Source organism: Taudactylus pleione, unplaced genomic scaffold (assembly GCF_031769625.1).
Source record: "Taudactylus pleione unplaced genomic scaffold, aTauple2 ptg000341l, whole genome shotgun sequence".
NCBI lineage: Eukaryota > Metazoa > Chordata > Amphibia > Anura > Myobatrachidae > Taudactylus > Taudactylus pleione.
This window is the reverse complement of record NW_028284742.1, coordinates 2180507-2198746: the sequence shown is the minus strand read 5'-3', so window position 1 is coordinate 2198746 and position 18240 is coordinate 2180507. Positions and strand designations below refer to the sequence as shown.

General features: G+C 40.9%; 1 protein-coding gene across 3 annotated transcripts in view; it reads right to left on the bottom strand.

Annotated features, from left to right (window-relative positions):
• The window catches only part of ARHGAP29 (Rho GTPase activating protein 29), a 134483-nt gene extending 116605 nt beyond the window's left edge, over positions 1–17878 (bottom strand). For 2 of the 3 annotated variants that reach the window (XM_088443964.1, XM_088443965.1), the window contains exons 1-2: positions 17698–17878; positions 3632–3965 (exon numbers count right to left, since the gene is read on the bottom strand). In XM_088443964.1, coding sequence (XP_088300090.1) covers positions 3632–3893 — 262 coding nt within the window. In that variant the 5' untranslated portion in view covers positions 3894–3965; positions 17698–17878. The remainder of the gene's footprint in view (positions 1–3631; positions 3966–17697) is intronic. The other variant, XM_088443966.1, reaches the window with a different exon arrangement.
• Positions 17879–18240: the final 362 nt, after the last annotated feature.

Here is an 18240-nt window from a genome sequence, read left to right as displayed (position 1 = left end):
TTGAGAAGATCAACGTTTATATGCAAAAGATAGATGACCATTGTTCAATAGAGATGAGTTATATAACCTTTGTCAATTACTATAACAATAATATGTTTATGTACTTCTATATTATCATTTACATTAGAACAATACAAAGGGAGAATTAAAAACGCTCTTTTTTGAGTTCCGTATAGAAAGGAAAAAAAGTTTCTCCTGCCACCATTTTATAAATAAAAATATCATCTAAATACAATGCAGGAAGCAACTCCCATGCATCATTCTTAATGTAAAATTAAAACTAAATATTTTGGTTTAATTACATTACTAATGATCTGTCTTCACATTTTAAGTGTTAAATGAGCTACCTTGAACAATGTCTACAGTTAAGCAAAATGGCTGCAGCCATAAGAGCACTGCTAACACAGCGTAACTGTACGGGTGTCTTCTCTCATGACTTCCCATCCTACAATGTATACCAGCTATAGGAACAGTACAACAGCCTTCTGCTTTCTGGGTATATGTGTAAAAAATATATCTGGACAAATCACAGGAGCAATGTAGCAAATATGCCTAAAATATTACTGCAGGAATGGAACGTGTGAAAGTCAAACTCTAGATAAGATGTCAAACACCCGAATCAACTTTATTACATGAGTCATCGAGCAGCCTTCCCTATTCCTCTCTTGTCCAGCCCTGCCTATTTATAACACATCACTGTAATCGGTTCACTAATGTAGTGCAGAGACACACATATATACCTATATAAAGGGTTTCAAAAACGAATCTGGTAATAGAAAACTGCAAATTTGTACATTTATGTTTAGTCCCCGCACATTACACTTGAAGGGGTTGGGTACGGGATTTCGGCGCTCAGGATCCCGGCGGTCAAAATCCCGACGCAGACATCCCGACAGGGTTATGATACAGACACCTGTTAGTAGTTGTCCTAACCCTTCCCCTCATCCTGAATCTCGCCTCCCCCCTAATGCCTAACCCTGCTACTTACCTTTGGGATGCCGGCACCGCGATTCTGACAGATGTCGGGATTCCGGCGCCGGTATTCCAACCACCGACATCCCATGTGCCGGAATATTAACTGCATCCCATTTGAAGGGGTTGTAATTAAACTATTTTAACAAATATACCATAAGAATGTATGACTTATGGAGAGCGATGTCATAAGCAACTAAAACACCTGCAGCGTTTGCACCTTGTGCATTATATCAGATGCCCATCTATAAAACTGTGTCCTAATGGGGAGTTGCTCCACAAACACATGTGTCCTCACTCATCTTTGCTGCAGTCGTGCCAAACAGCCCCTCTCGGCACACCTGGTCCCGTAAGACACTAATAGCACCAGGCTTCTTTTTTGCATCTTTTCTTTTTTTTTTTTTTACCGAAAATGCAATGCACTGCGACTAGGACGCACCAGGAGACTGTGCTGATTAATCTGATATGCGAGAGGAGTATCTGAATCAGCATGTGAAGTGCTACGATGCAGCGGCCGCAGCTTTTTTCCACCTCAAGTTCAGTTTACAGACTCAGTCCTACACAGATATACAAGTGTCACATATGAAATAACCAGCACAGACTCCTGGTGCTTCCTAGTCGCATCGCACCAGACATATTTTCGGCAAAAAAAAACAAAAAAAAACGACAACACCAGCAGAATAGCACGGGACCTGGGGGCTCACTCACGCCGGGCATTTCGCGCTGCATGGCGCACTGAAGCTAGATGAGCAAGGTCACATCTGTACCTAGAGGAGTGGTGAAGTTAATACAATACAGAGCTGCAGGAGAGTGTCTTTAACAAATGTTTTCATAGCTGAACCATGCAGGTAAATGACATCACTTGTAGAATGTAGGCTGCCCAAGGAAAGGTTAAATATGTGCTAATTTTCAGGTATGTATTTTTCTGTATGATTATGCTGGCAACATGCCATAAAATGGCTGTAATGGCATTAGCTGCGTAGCTATCAAACATTGCAAATAACTTGCTATTGTACAACCATTTCCAAGAGACATGAATCATACGTCTATCATTTACGTACACTACAAGCAGTATCTAATATGATGTGTTACTGCAAAAGTAAACGATGATTAAACTTAAGTGGTGTCATTTGAGTATACTCAACAAACATTAGGTCTGTCCAGCTCTATTGGAGGCCTGTCAAGTTCATGTATTATGCAGTCTCCATAATGAGGTAAACAAAATTTTACATGTAAAAAAAACCCCAAAAACTAAAAACACACAAATATGAGCTTCTTGGTCTTAAGACTCAATTAAAAACCAAGGAGAAGCAAAAGCAAATTAGAATATAGAAGACCCCTCAAGGACCATGTCTAAATAAAAATAGAAAGCCAGTTTCTCCAGGTCTATCTAGTGATGGGCAAACAGATCGGAGGCATGCATCGTTTGTAACCCAAAGTCCAAGACGTGGTATTACAACTTCCGACAGGGGATGTAGTCATGTGACCGGAGACCGCCAGTCACAATCCCGACAGCGGAATGCCGGCTACAAATTTATGATAGGCGTCGAAACACCGACGCCTATCATAATCCAGGCGCTGGAACACAGAGGACGACATTACGAATGAAGGAAAGTCTGGGCGCCCTTAGCATTAGCCTCGGGGGGGGGGGGGAGGTTAGCATTAGGGAGTCTAGCGGGGTTAGGCACCCCTAGGGGTAGGTTAGGGTTAGGCACTAGGGGGGGAGGTTAGAGTTAGGCACCGCTAAGGGAGGGTTAGGGTACTTACCCGCCTTTGTTGGGAACTTGTTCCTGTAGGGCATCCGCTGTAGGGATTTGAACCAGCGGCTAAACAGCAGTCAGCATTTCAATCCCATTCCATCAGAGATAACAGAAGTCTTGCAATGCTAGTAGGTTCTCAGTCATTTTGTTATCCACTAAAAACAACCAGTCTCCTTGCAATATTCATGTTGTTCCCTTTCATAAACCATGCTTGGAACACTATCAAGTACTGTGTTCACTAATGAGTCTCTCAAGGGTCCAATACTCAGCAACATAAGACTGAATATCCAGATAAATGCAGATAATGGGAAGCGAGCCTCTCTCTCTCTCTCTCTCTACATGCATGTGGGCAGTATGCAGCCTAGGAAAACGACACAGTGCCTTATGCATCGTTGTTGGAATAGCTCCTAGTAATATAATTACAGTATGCATAAAGGTTTCCTGGACTGCATGCACACTCCAGGTACACAATATAAGAATGGTGGTTTTATGAACCCGTATTCCAGCAGATGCTCTGGGGTGGAATGGTTGCAGCATTACAAAATGCAACAAAGATTAAAAATACTTGATATTTGATTGATGAAGCCAAGCAGTAGAGACCATTTGCTGCCACTAATTTCCGGTTCATCCCAGTGATAAAATAATATAACCCTGTCCACAAAATCAGCTGCTTCTACCTTGTTTAGGTACAGAGGACATGAATAATTTGTAGCAGCCCTAAAAATATTTACTAAACAATGAAAGTGTCACATTTAAACATCTCCACTACAAATAAACAATAGTGTTAATAATCCACAGTTTGGTAGGCACCAGATCACACAGATTGTGACACAGATGTCGTGATCACAGATATAATAACAAACCACCATGGGGCTATTGGACTGAAGCTCAGTACCCACCTGGAGAAACGAAGGCTTCTTTTAGATAGAGTAGTACATCGGCAAACCTCCGGACATCATTCACCAGCTGCATTATGTACTCGGGATCCACAACAGAGCTGTCATAGCAATCCGAATTGGTGCTGATACTGCTCAGAGAATTACTTTTGGTGCTTCTCCCCATTCCCCAAGTGGCAGAATTTGAGATGGTGAAGAAATTCGAGGTAGAAAACCGGGCAAATCCTAAACCACGCCTGTTACCTCCTCCGTTCTGACGCAACATCCCAGCGTGCTTCCGAGAGCCCCTCAGCAAGCATTCAGTGCCACTCTTTACCCATCGGCCACAGATTCAAACCTTGAAAGAAGAAAAACTAAATTTAATGTGTTTATGTCCATATGTGAATAAAGGAATTCTGTCACCTGCTACTGGAATATAATGAGTTAGTAGATCTATGAAAAAAAAATACATTCTTGGTACTGCATAAAAGGAAATCCATCACTGACACTAGGGTAGGTACATACTAGGATGATATCTGCTCGATTTGTCATTTCCAGGGAAATTGGAATGACAAATCGCACAGTGTGTATACACAATTGCACATCTTTTAGACGGTGGTGCTGCACGGCCAATCAGAAGATATCGTGTATGAGGTGGTGCAGTTTAACGAAGGTCAGAGCGAGATATTGCTCTGTCGATCATTAAATTGCACAGTGTGTATGGGCAATCACGGATGGTCCGGGGTGAAGGGAAATCATCCCAAATGCCCGTTGTACCCATATTAATAACAAAGAGGGTGATGCAATTTATTTTAAATGTAATACAATGCTCCTATCACTTACAACTTGACTCATTAGTAAAAAAAAAGTTATTTAATTTTTTTTATTTTTTTTTAAAATAAATAAACACACACACTATCATCATCAAATACCATTTTGAAAAGCAGGTTGAATGCATCTGGTCAGGGATCATGGTCACTTGCGGATAGGCAATATTTAAACCGTTAGCTGACAAGTAATGACTGAAGTACAAATCAGCTGTGGTGTCTTCACAAAGAAGCTGACTAATGCCCTGAGAGTGATCAGGTTTCCTTTAGTGAGTAAAGAAAAAGTCTTCTACAAAACGAAACCTATTTTCCAATGATATTCTGGTCGAGTAAAACAAGGCTACTACATTCTCTAATAGGTTGGTAAAAAGTTAACGCTCCATAAATCAAAGCAGATACTTTCTTTGTTCGTAAGCAATGTGCCACTAAGTGCACTAGTCTTACTTATGGTAAAGAAAGCTGTATGAAAGTTGCCTTTCATGTTAAAATCCAGACTGATCTAAACAAGGATGAAGCCAAACTGGTTTCAGTTTAAGCACACTAAAGTCACATCTAAAGCCACAACCTTTCATGGATGCATCTGTGACCAGGCTAGCGTGCTCTTTGCCTTAAGTAGACTCATCTCTTAAAGCTCAATGTGCTGACCGCTACCCAGCTGCAGTCAGGACTTAAGCACAACACAGAGATAAACACTAAAAGGGTAGAATCACGGCAACTGACAAACAGCTATGCATTGTAGGTCAGGGCAGGCAGCAGACAAGTTCAGGAACAGGCCAGTTCAAAATACAAGAATTGTAACAAGTGAACAGTACCCAGGTGTTGATTAAAGGGTCACATGAGCCAGATAAGTACCAGACCTGGTACCCCAACTGTTAAAGTGTGAACTCACATCAGTGTGTGCCACCAAAAGCGAAAGCCACGTCCTCGTGACTGGAGCTGCAGAGATGCATTATCAGCAAAACCAAAAAGGTACACATGCACCTAAAAGCATTATGCCTATTGCCCACAGAATGTCTTTCTGAAATTATGGATATGTTTGGGTTGCTAGACAATACAAAATTTGATTACCAGCAGATTAGACCAGTATGAAATGACCATTAACACAACCGCAGTTTTCATAGCCTTTTGAAAAAAAATCTGTAGAGGCCTTTAATACAAAAGGCTTGACAACTTATATACAGTACTCTTATCACACTCCCTAACACTCCTTTTCTAGAGTATAAATATTTGTTCAAGATGGACTGCTGTGGAATTCAATTCCATGCGATGTGCTGCCAGGCATCACGACAATGTCCTGCTGAGCACATAGCGGTCACTTTTGGCAGTTCCAGCATATTAAATTTATGGTGTGCAAGAAAAAACAAGTGATCCTGTGGAAGCGATGTGCTCTTTTGGAACAGCAGAACGCATCAATGTTGAGAGGAAGTGTACATAACACTTCAGTCATTACCTCACCATATAAATAGAATGAATACAAAATACGATTTCAGTCATATCACACATCTGAGTTTGTGCACTTAGTATATGCTCAAGTTTCGTATATATGCTGAAGTTTCTGCTGGAGATGTCATTAAGATGTAAACATTATATATCATGTACACAGGACTTCTCCAATTATCAAAATATTTTATGTAGGAGGGTTTTATCAATAAATCTTCCCATGGACCTAGTGACTCCTGTATTAGGCTCGTTAGTTAAGACACATCTTAGTCTGCATTGTAAACCAGTGCATCATATCTTTATGGCAGCAAAATGTTTGATAGCCCACCCATGTAAGTGAGGGTCACCAACTAGATGTGTGAAACAAGTCAACTGTTTTTACACGTCTGCAGCTCCCGTCTAAAGTGACTGGAGCTATTCAATTGTTTGTGACGCTGGCCGTTATTGCCACGGGTGCCCATTATTTCTGCTCACACTCTCCTGAAGTGATGAGCAGAATTCACACAATGGGCCATATTCAATTAGAAGCAAAAAGCCATTTTCCGCGAAAAAGTATCGCGGATCTGGGCTTTTCTCGTGGTCGAAACCTTTCAATGCCGTCCTGTTTTCGCCTACGTGGAAAGTCAACGCAATGTAATAGCCGAAAAATATTCGCCTAAGAATAGCAGAGAAAAGAAGTGCAAAATTTTTATTTTGGAGTGCAAACATGGGGAAACCACTCAGAACCCTTGGAACTGCCCCCCAAAGAACGCCCACAATAACTTTCCACGTCCAAAACACGCGATGCCAGTGAAAAGTCGGGCAGGCGAAGCTTTTCCGCGAATGCGAAACTAATTGAACGCCGCCCAAAGTCTGGCTTTTAGGTGCCCAAACTCATCACGCCCAGTAATGTGCATGGCCTTTACATGGAAAATCCAGGTGCATTTGGGCAAAACATGCAAGGTATGTAATTGGCGCTTGTGGCACTTGTGCCCATTGGCAAACAGTTGAATATGGCCCGTTGGGAAGCCATCACTTACTGGCACCCAAAACAATTAAATACCCTCAATAAATTACTCACTGCCATATGGTCAACAATAATCAGCCTGAAAGATGTTACACAGTAGAATAGTAAAGGCCTATACTGTATATTATTACACACTGCCAGATTATTCTGAATATGTTTTTGCAATATTTCTATTATTTGTGATTTATTGTGTTTATATACTTTGTCAGCACTAGCAAGAAATATGCCGATTGATCATTCCAATAAAGACAACATAACAGCTTTTGTTTCAATTAATTTTCTTTTCTCTTGTAGTAGTTGGAAAAAAAATGAAAAATACAACTTTGTTTATTTAACCAACATCTTTGCAGATAACCATTTAACAAGACTCACAGCCTGCATACTGTTTTTAAGCATATTTATTAGGAATTATTACCATTAAATAAAACATTAGATGTTCATTTTAAATTTACAGCAGATATTATATAACATTTACAATGTCATATGTTTCTAAACTGATGGGACTCACACCATATAATTATGGGACATTACTTTAATCACCTAAATAAATCAAAGGGTTTTGTAACTCTACAAATTCTTGAAGACTATTCCTGCTGGCTTATAATAGAAAACTATTAAGACCCAGCAGGAGTCTGCTCTCAGGATTAGGAAGCTAGGCCTCTTACCCATGCTCGATTTACTTGCATTCAACATAAATAAATGCATTGGGGTCAATAAAGTGTCCTGATCACAAGCGTTCACTACTACGTGGTTGACATGCGGTACACTGGCGTTTAAGGCAGGTTACCCACTGATGCTGCATTTATCTAAAGTAAATGATGCTAACTTACCATTTAAAGATGGATAATCCTGAAAAGTACCTGCTAATTTAATTTTACTTTGCATACATACACATAGGTGTCAAAGCCATCTTCCATCAAGGAGTATTCTGGGTCCACACTATGCGATATATCGTCCGTACATCAGACAAACAATATACTGCATCGGTCAATGTGTTGGCTCATATGTGCGCAAGATATACAGTATCTGTGAACGACATCGTTCACAGATATTGTGTTGCCAGTACAGCACATCAGATGCAATCTATCTTGCGCAATTGAGGGTGTGTACGGGCGACCCACCATCCAATTCACTGCACTGGCCGCAGGAACCACTGGCCAGTTGTGATATCGAGTATTTGCTTGGCAAGGGTGTATGCTTACCAAACCGGTTGCTAGGTCTGCATGCCGCTCAACACTGTATCGCTCAGGTGTGCACCCAAACTTGTAACTTGGTCATAAAAAAAAAAAAAAGGAAGAGGATTCTGGTATTTTCTGAAACGTTTGTTTGTTGCTAAGATACTCAAGATGATAAATATATACAATTATTTCTAAAAAATATATTGCGGGAGATGCATCAAGCCCTAAATAGAGACAAAGGCTGTGTTTGAAAAAATGACAGTTAGGAGCTGTTTGGTTAGTACTCTATTTCTTGCCAAGGCTTGTACATCCCCCCCCATTAATAGAATCTTCAGCCAACAAAGTATAGTCTAGATAATTCAATGAAAACTTCTATAACGATTAATGAATTTACCAAGCTGGTAAATGCAGTCACAAGTATAATACATCACACCAATTAGTGGCCATGTTAACAGGCATGTTGAAATGCATCTCTAGACAGTAAATATCAATACAGGTTGAGTCTACCATATCCAAATATTCCAAAATACGGAATTATTTTGGCATGACTGAGTTAATGAAACCTTTGATATTTGATGGTTCAATGTACACAAACTTTGTCTAAGGCACAAATTATTGAAAATATTGTATAAAATTACCTTCAGGCTGTGTGTATAAGGTGTATATGAAACACAAATGTATTTAATTTCTGTAGACAAACTTTGCTTGAGCCACAAAATTATTGAAAATATTGTATAAAATTACCTGCAGGCTGTGTGTATAAGGTGTATATAACACAAATGCATTCTGTGTGTATATTTGGGTCCCGTCCCCAAGATATTTCATTACGATACGCAAATATTCCAAAATACGGAATTATGCATTATCCAAAATACCCCTGGTCCCAAGCATTTTGGATATGGGAGACAACCTGTATAAGGGCTCGATCCAATTACCCGCGATGATTTCCCTGGTGCGAGTCATCACGGCATTGGTCAGTTATATCTAGCTGCCCACATAAATGTCATAGCCGTTACAGAAAGGATGCTATCTTAAGCAACTGAGAATGATTTAGCTGTAGTATTGATTATTTCCTAGACCATTTTATCTCTGTACAGCCATAAAAAACTATTTCTCTGTACAAACTTAATAAAATAAGCTCTCTGCTGTACATCAGGATATTTGATAAACTTGGACTCTGGCTTCAAATTGCACAATCTTTGATGCACTTTACATAATCAAAGCTAAACCTGTGAAAATGACTCAGTATGTGTTGGAGCCACCTATGATTATGTGAAACTCTTCACTGATAGGTAGGTTTGGCTGGAGGCTGACTGTCAAGATGCAAAGTCACATCTGATGTAGTAGACCTCACCACCTCCGATACTAGTTCTCAGGATAACAAGGTACAGCAGAATAGTCTACCTCCATACATCAGTCTGGCTAGCACCATTTAGCATAACAATAATAGTAGCTATTATGAGGGAGGGAAATGGTCACTACCCTTTTTATCAGTCAGAGACCTTAAGATCCTACTCTCCAAGTTATTTGTTGAGCATATGATATATAAATTCCATCAATGATTAGAAGCATCCAGTCTCTTTAAACTCGTATTTCAAGCTTTTATATGTCACTGGCACAGAATGAAATAAAAAAAAAAGTCTAGACAACACACATGAGCAGAGCATCTCAAGTAACAACACCTATAGTTTAGCTATTTGATATTCAAAAGCCCATTCAGTTTATTTTGATAGCAAGTCAGCATTCCAGAACACCCCTTAAAAGAATAGCCATAAAACTGCATGGAGAACATCAAAATATTTCAAGTATTTGCTGGCTCAGCAGAAGGTCCACGGGTGGCGCTGATGTACTGCTGCTTTGTGTTTGTTTAAAAATATAACTTACAGTTGTAATTCAATGCCCCAAATGCTAGTATAGTGATCATAAATATCCACTGCAAATCAAGAACTGAAACTGGCTTAACGTATCATTAGAATTTAGCACGGTAGAAAGTGCTGAGCTCGGGACCTAGCAGGTAGGTAGACATAACATAGTTCAGGCAGTGACAAAATCTAATGAGATTAGACTGGAAGACCCAAGATCCACCACTTTCAAAATAAAATAAAAAAGCTGTTTAATTGTACCTTGAAGGGTCAGTAAACACCAAAAGTGACATTTTGAGATTTGACGTAAGGTCAGTTCAGATTCCAATTTTCCACAGAGATTAGATGCAAAGTCTATAGAAAATATGACACATACGATATTAAAAAACATACTTGCTATTGGGGCACCTGGGATTTATATGAACTCTGAAGGGGAGAGAATCTCTCAAAGATAGCTTTGTACTACCAACTATGGTGTAGGAGAAATTACCGTACTTCCGAAAGGCCCAATTGAGGCACAATAAGTGAATCTGGACAGATATTAGCCTTTTCTGCTGCAGCCTGTGCAGATTATTATTAATATGTCATATTTGCTATGATGTCCACATATCCATGTTATTTATTATGTTTTCTTTCCAATATTTATAATGATAATTATTAATAGCTGTAATTACAGTTTATCACAAATTATACTACTGAATATTTTCTTCAGTTATTATAGGTTGTTTGCAATATTTGTTATTGTGACCTGGCCAATCATTTCACTCTTTTGCGCTGTCTTTTCTCCCATTGCTGTTCTCTGCCATCTGCTCTTTTCTTACAGTATACCTATTCTCTTAATGAACCAATTCAGTCATTCAGCTTCCAGTACCGCCATGATGCTGACAACACTAACATTTACCTCTTTACTACTATCTTGAGAGAACGGTCTCTGCAATTTCCACATATTCTCTATGAAACGACCTCTCCCTAGCACCTGTGACTTTTATGCTGTGCCAGTACCCGGCTATACATTTCCCTACCGCACACCCAGACAGCAGGCTCACCGCCAGCTTGCAACTCTCTAAACATTCCCTGAAAGCCAAGCTCTAAAGGCTACTCTACCACCATCTGATATTACCCAGACCGGTACAGCCCTGCTGCAGTTGAAAGTCACACTCGCTCCCCTTTTCTGAGATGTAGCCTTTCCTACTAGATCAGGGGTTCCCAACCACGGTCCTCAAGGCACACTAACAGCCCAGGTTTTGAGGATAGCCATACTGGAGCATAGGTGACTTAATTAGTACCTCAGTTATTTTGATTTAACCATCTGTGCTCAAGCTTGGATATCACCAAAACCAGGACTGTTAGTGTGCCTTGAGGACTGAGGTTGGGAATCACTGTACTAGATTGTAAGCTCTCACAAGCAGGGCCCTCGCTACGATTTGTTTTGACATCCACACTTATTGTTGTTTACCTTAAATATGTCTCCATTTCTATGGCAACACAGAGCACACATACACAGCAGCATCTCTCCGTTCGATAAAAGACAGCTGAAGCTCCTCCCACCTCTATGGCACCAAAATTTAGCAAAGACGTCACTCAAACTGCTTAGTTACAGAAGCACTAGACTCAGTATGGCAAATTTTGCAGAGGCGCGAGATAGAGAAATTAAGTTTCAGTCCGTCTCTCTACTTGCTCTTTAAGAACTTTAAAAGTATATATCCGCTATTGGTGTCACCCCGCTGCATCATGCATCTTCAACGAGTTTCACACAATGGGCAAAGCAGAATGACTTATGCTGGGTACACACTGGCAGATATATTGACCGATCAACTGATCGGCCAATATATCGTATGCCCGTCAGCCAGTGTGTCCCAGCGATATGTCTGTGAATGACGTTCACAGACATATCGCGTTGGCTGTGCTGCACAGTCGATGGCAGATTTATCGGTCCACTGTGTTGCTTGTACAGGCGATCAGCCGACCGCCCGTACACTTGCACCGGGAGGGGGTCGGGATGGGACCCCCGGCCTGCAGGACCAGATGACAGAAGGAAAACGATGGTGTTTCAGTGTGTAACAACCATCATCTGCAGATATATCTGCTAGGTGTGTGCACCTTAAAGCCTTGTATCCACTAGCAGAAACCAGCACGACAATATGTTTAGGACATCATAATCGTACAGTCGTTACCCTTCCGCCTGCAGTGTCTACACTGAACGATTGATCGTTCAGTCTAGGCACATCAATCATCTCTGAACAAGCATCAGCAGATGATTGATGTTGGAAACGACCAGCGGGAGCGCGCATCGCTTGTCATTTTCAAACTTAACAGTGCCCGATTTGTGCACGATTACGATGTCGTAATCCTGCAATCGCTCAGTAACATCTCGCAGTGGATAAGCGGCTTGAGATACAAGGTCACTATCTTATTACTGACTAATTAGAAGTAGTGTTGGGTTTCCCAGAATGAAGCCATTAACCACAGTCTAGGCAATAACAAAGTTAAGCATAAGGGAGATTAAAAGCAGTGAACAAATGTTACACTCAAAGAGAGTTGTAAGATCACAACATGGTGTATTTATTTTATCTGACAATATATGATTGCTGTTGGGAATTTACACTAAACATTTTGTTTTATTATAAATGAGTATCCCATAGATAATGAGGCGAAGCATACCAAATGCAATTATTACCTAAATAGTAAACATATTTGAGATATTTTTTCCTAAATCCAATGAGACTAGATGACAGGAAGAGATTGGTTAGAAGGGTGGAGAATTAAATTGACAATTCAGGATATATGTGGTATTTGGGGTTATGCACTCAAGCTGCACACAAATCTAATTTTCTATTATAAAAAGTATTTCAATTCCTACATTGGGCAGCAGCCAAAGCTAGATTTGATATGACTACCAGTGTCATAGAAACTGGTACTGGCATATTCTTAGTATACAAATATAAGACTATGATCGTCAGATAAATTATGAGATTATGTTACAAGTACACATAGTAGCTCAGACCAAAACAAAATCAAGGGCTTTTATATGTGTACAGTCCAAGGTAACATTCAACTGGTAATTGTTATACACCTCAGTAGATGGAAACCCACCAAAGAAATTCTGAAAACCCTTCTGGCTTCTGAATTTGAGTGACTTGCAAATTGAATTTACATGCCACAAGAAAGATTTTGCAATAACGTTCAGATTTATAGCTAAATTTTAAAAAAAAAGTGATTAATGTCTGGAACACAAAGTAACAATACTACCCATCTTCAGTCTATAACATTGATTTTTGTGTCTCCCCACTGTTAACCTTAAGTATAATCCTAAAACCTGTGGCTGCATTGGTAAAAAGAGACACTGGAAGCCATTGAAAAAGCCAATATCTCTATCCCTGTGCAGCCTCTTTCCCTGAATGGTTTAGTTTCTTTGGACTTTGAAGCTGGGGGCCCACAGTGAAAAGCCTGAATATGTTCAGCTGCCAAATCGCACGCTCTCTGGAGTATTTAAATACAATCGATAGCACTCACTAACAGGAAAAGCACAAATGCAGACGGACGAGAGCACAGGCTGATAACCATCCAGCAGAAGGAACTCTGGCAGAGCCAAGAGAACTTGGAAAAGTGATAACAACAAGGATATGTCTCAATCTTATGGTGTGCAAATGTTGATAATAAGGAGAAGAAATAGAGGCACTAACATTTGATTAGTGAAAGTACAGGAATAAAAAGAAAAAACGACCTCTAAACCTCAAAGAATGGAAGAATGTTTACAGGAATTTTGCCAACGAAGCAGGATTTAAGGTGCCCCATTCAATAGGCGACGGGTTGCCGGATCGTGTAATGGGATCGGAAACGTAGATCAGCCGATTGGAATGCCGAGTGGCGGCCATCGGTGTTCCGCGATACATCGGAGGATCGATGAAATTGTAGATGCCATTGCATTTTTCTCAAATCAATTCTAAAAAAAATTGTAAATTGCTCCATGCAAAATAAATAAATCACACAAAAACTAAGTCCCAGACTGAAACCTAAACAGAGGAAATGTGGCAATTCTGACCTCATCTTCATTTGTGTAAGACCTGTTCAGCAAGACCTAGAATGCCCCCTAGCAGGGACGGATAAGACTTCACTAATTAGATGGAAAACCACAATAGACACTATTAAGATGACACTTTTTAAAGATCACTGCAAAGTAGTTATGTCATACTGGTGTAGAATATAATCCTGGGAAGCTGCACAATTAACACAAATTTGGTGACAAATATGTACACCTGTGTGGAAATGGAATATTCATCACATAAATCAGAAAGTACTATTGAATATCAGTTATCTATACAAAGCAAGGTAACCTTATAATATGCTGGAATTTGTTAATGTCAGCACTTGCATAGCAATGCAAATCTAGTATGGGAGGTTACTGCAATTAATCATAAACCTCAGGCATCTATGTACAGCACTGGAATAATTAAATTCAAGTTAAAAATAAAAACTAATTAAATCCACAAAAACATCTTGACCTGCTGAAAGCACACATACCAGTAGCAGTTCTAGGCATGATAAGACTACCTTCAAATGCCCCGAGGGGACATATACATCGGGGACATATACATCAACTCGAAGATAAGTTTCACACTGTCTGGGATCTTGAGTTAAGACATTTATCACTGAACCTCAATTAACTTGTCTCTTTCCTATGTATAGGACTAACCAGACAGGCAATGTGGCAGTTCTACAAAATTGCAGGGGAAGGGGGTGGGGAGACAATGACATTACCAGCACAAACTTTTCTATGTAGACGAGCCCGGTGATCACAGGCAGCTTTAATTTGAGCAGTCTGCAAACTTTTCACAAAATAGTACAATAAAAGGGAAGGAAGGCCAGCTTCACCATTTCACAATTTTGGTCATTCATCTTGCAAACTCCAGAATTCTATTAAGAAATTGCTCTTTAAAAGTCTCCAATGAAAAGCTGCACAAGACAACAGAACAGAGAATCTGTTTTTTTGTTTGTTTGTTTAATTTTGTTTCAGTCAATAATACAGTTCGGTAAGATCCGAGGAAGACAAACAAAAAAATCATAACACATTTAGTTATTCTGTTAAGGCTATAATTTTGTTGCCATCAGATGCAGGGAAAATATGTGGGCACTATTCCAAAGCTTTAAATTAAATTTGCATTAGAAATCAGGAAACTATGCAATCATGACGGTATGGTGTGAATGTCCATTCACTACATACATAATACTATCATCACAGATTCTATAGACTGAAAGGATTATGATGCTATTGTAGTCTCAGACCCAGAAGTCTCTGTGTCTATAGCTGGGGTTTCCACCTGACAAAAACTAAACAGCAAGAGGGTGGGAATTTACCAAAGTGGGAGGAAATAAAATCATTGTAGGGACAGAGAAAGTACATTCATTCTTGTTTTCAAGTTAAATGTACAATTTCCCTAGTTGGTGCTTCATAAGTTTACAGGTCATTGCTAGATTCAGATGGTTAATTAGTACATTTTTACTGTACACTAGCAACTTGCAGGAAATTACGAATGGTAGATGGTGAGTAATCTCGTTTAAGTTAAACGAGATAGGAAAACAAGTTTAAAAGTATTGTAAAACCCTTATTTAACTACATACAGATACATTGGGGTCAATTTAATTAGCTACGAGAAGCGCGAATTGCTGTTGTAATGGCACCTCCTCTCGCGGCCCGATCTTGCTGATTTTTGGACGTGGGCTGGGAACAAATATCAGCGAGCCAGGAGAAATTGTAATTGTGGCATATAGCCATACATACTCGCTGGGTCGAGTGAATTTAATCGGCACCCATAAAAAAGGGTACTGTAACTATAATACAATTTGCATCCAGTATTACAATATTTAAACTTCACTTTTGTGCAATTAACAACAGATGTTATAACACACATTGTTGAGACTCCTAAAACAGACACTTTATAAAACAAAACCTCATTAAAATCACACTAATCCAGTGGTTCCCAAACTTTCTTGATTGACTGAGCCCTAGAGTATCAGCTTTTTTTTCTCTGCAACTCTAGGTCAAAAGTTTCTTAGCGATAAATTCAGCAAATATTACCCGTGGCAACCTTGAAAGTCCCCAACAAAACCCCTGAATGTGCAACAGCACTGATCCATAAAAATTCATGTTTGATACACAATTTAGAATGAACTTAGATAAATGAACCCCAGTCTATTTAACATTATTATATATAAAAAAAATGTAAATAATAAAACATACAAAACTAAATTAGATCTGGGATTTTAAAGAGATTTAAAACATGTGTGGTTTGGGATTAATTTACAGATATTAGGGATCAAATGGCATAAACAACTTTTTTACATTCACGATCACACTGAAAAACGAGAAGATGTTTGTACTAAAATAGAGACACGTATAATAGAGGCACACACATTGCGGATAATGATAACTTGTGACTAAACAGTGGTACAAGTTTGTTACTGACAGACTTGAAAACCATAATAGGTCATCCAAAAATATGGATAAAAGTTTTGCCTATTAGTAACAGAAACTGGAATCAATCAATAATAAAACATTAACAGACATCAGTCAGTGCACAGATCTCCCAAATACTTGTGACTGGAATAGTTAGAGTCCAAAAGGTCTAGTAGGCCTGCATACAGGCAGACAAGAGTCTACTGTTCTATGCAGTCTACCTAAAATATAAATGTCCTACTCTGACAGTACTGACACCAGCAAATACACACTCTGCATTACCCCTCACAGACCAATATACTTCTGCTTACATAGTCCACACTAGCTGTCAAAACCGGGACTCCTGACCCTGTACACTCCACATCAGTGCCACACAGTGCTTCCTACCTCCACCTCTGTATAGCCTCTCACACACCTGATCCTCACCTCTGCATACCTCCCACACAAACCTGCCCCCACACACATCTGTCCCCTCCCTGTGCATAACCCACACATCTCTGTCCCCCACTTGTTATTCCACCCCCACACATCTGTCTCCTACCTTTGCATTCCCCAACACACGTGTTGCCCGTGTGCTTCCCCCCCCCCCCATCCACACACACCTGTCCCCCACCTGGGCATTCCCCCCACATACACACATCTGTCCCCCAACCGATGCATGGTACCCCCTACATCTGTCCCCCAACAATGCATAGTACCCCCTACATCTGTCCCCCAACCGATGCATGGTACCCCTACATCTATCCCCCAACCAATGCATGATACCCCCCACATCTGTCCCGCAACCAATGCACGGTACCCCCCACATCTGTCCCCCCAACCAATGCATGGTAACCCCCACGGCCACAGTGACTCATCTACCCCTCTGCACCAACATCTGTGCCACAACCTCAATTCTGTATCCCCACATCTGCATACCCCCTCATATCTGACCGCAACCTCAGTCCTGTACCCCCTCCCCTTCATATCCTCCCCCCAAAAAACTCAATCCAGTGCATCCCTTCTGCAGAACCCCCACAAACATCTGAGCCCCACAACAGGCCAGGGACACAATATAATCCCTATCTCTGCAACCTCCCCCATACTTCCGACACCCCAACAACTATCACCACCATCCATCTTCAAATCCCCTATATTATCAACTACCCATCACCTCCTGGCTCCATCCTATACTGTTGTTCCAGACCCTGTTGTAGTGCTCAGCCTGCTGTCAGATTAAAAAGTCCCTCACCCAGTTACTTACGCGACCACCTCACCCAGGGCCACATGACCACAAGCCCAACACATTCCTGTACTCCCAGCGTCCCGCAATCCCGGCATTACCTGGGAAGTATAACTGCACCATCCCTCCACGGCTCCCGGTAGCGCCGCGTCACTCTCGGTCCCACGGAGCTCCTGTAACGGTTTCAATAGAAGAAGCAGGACACACACAGCACAGACACTCAGCCGCCGTGCAGCGCTCCTGTGCCTGACTGCAGCGCCGCCTGTGTGACTGACTCCAGCGGCAGCCGCACTCCACTCCACACAGCAGCCCGGGCGGGATACGCCCACTACGGAGACGACCACGCCTCTCTCCACCTCAGCGGGCGGGCCACTCTCAGGCCACGCCCCACCGAGCAATGTCTCCGATCGGGCCAGGCCTTAAAGCAGACTAATATCCGCCCCGTCCTGTAATTTAAGCGCCCCGCCTTCATTCCACAAGTGACTTTCAAAGCAAACAAGCCGCGCCCATGTCATTTGCGTGGCCACGCCTACCCCTGGCTGTTGCATTAGCTACTAGCTACGTTAAGCATCAGCAGCAGCATAATAAGCAAAGAAACAGGTGGCCGCTTCCCATGCTGCGTGTATTGTGGTGGGCAGAATTGT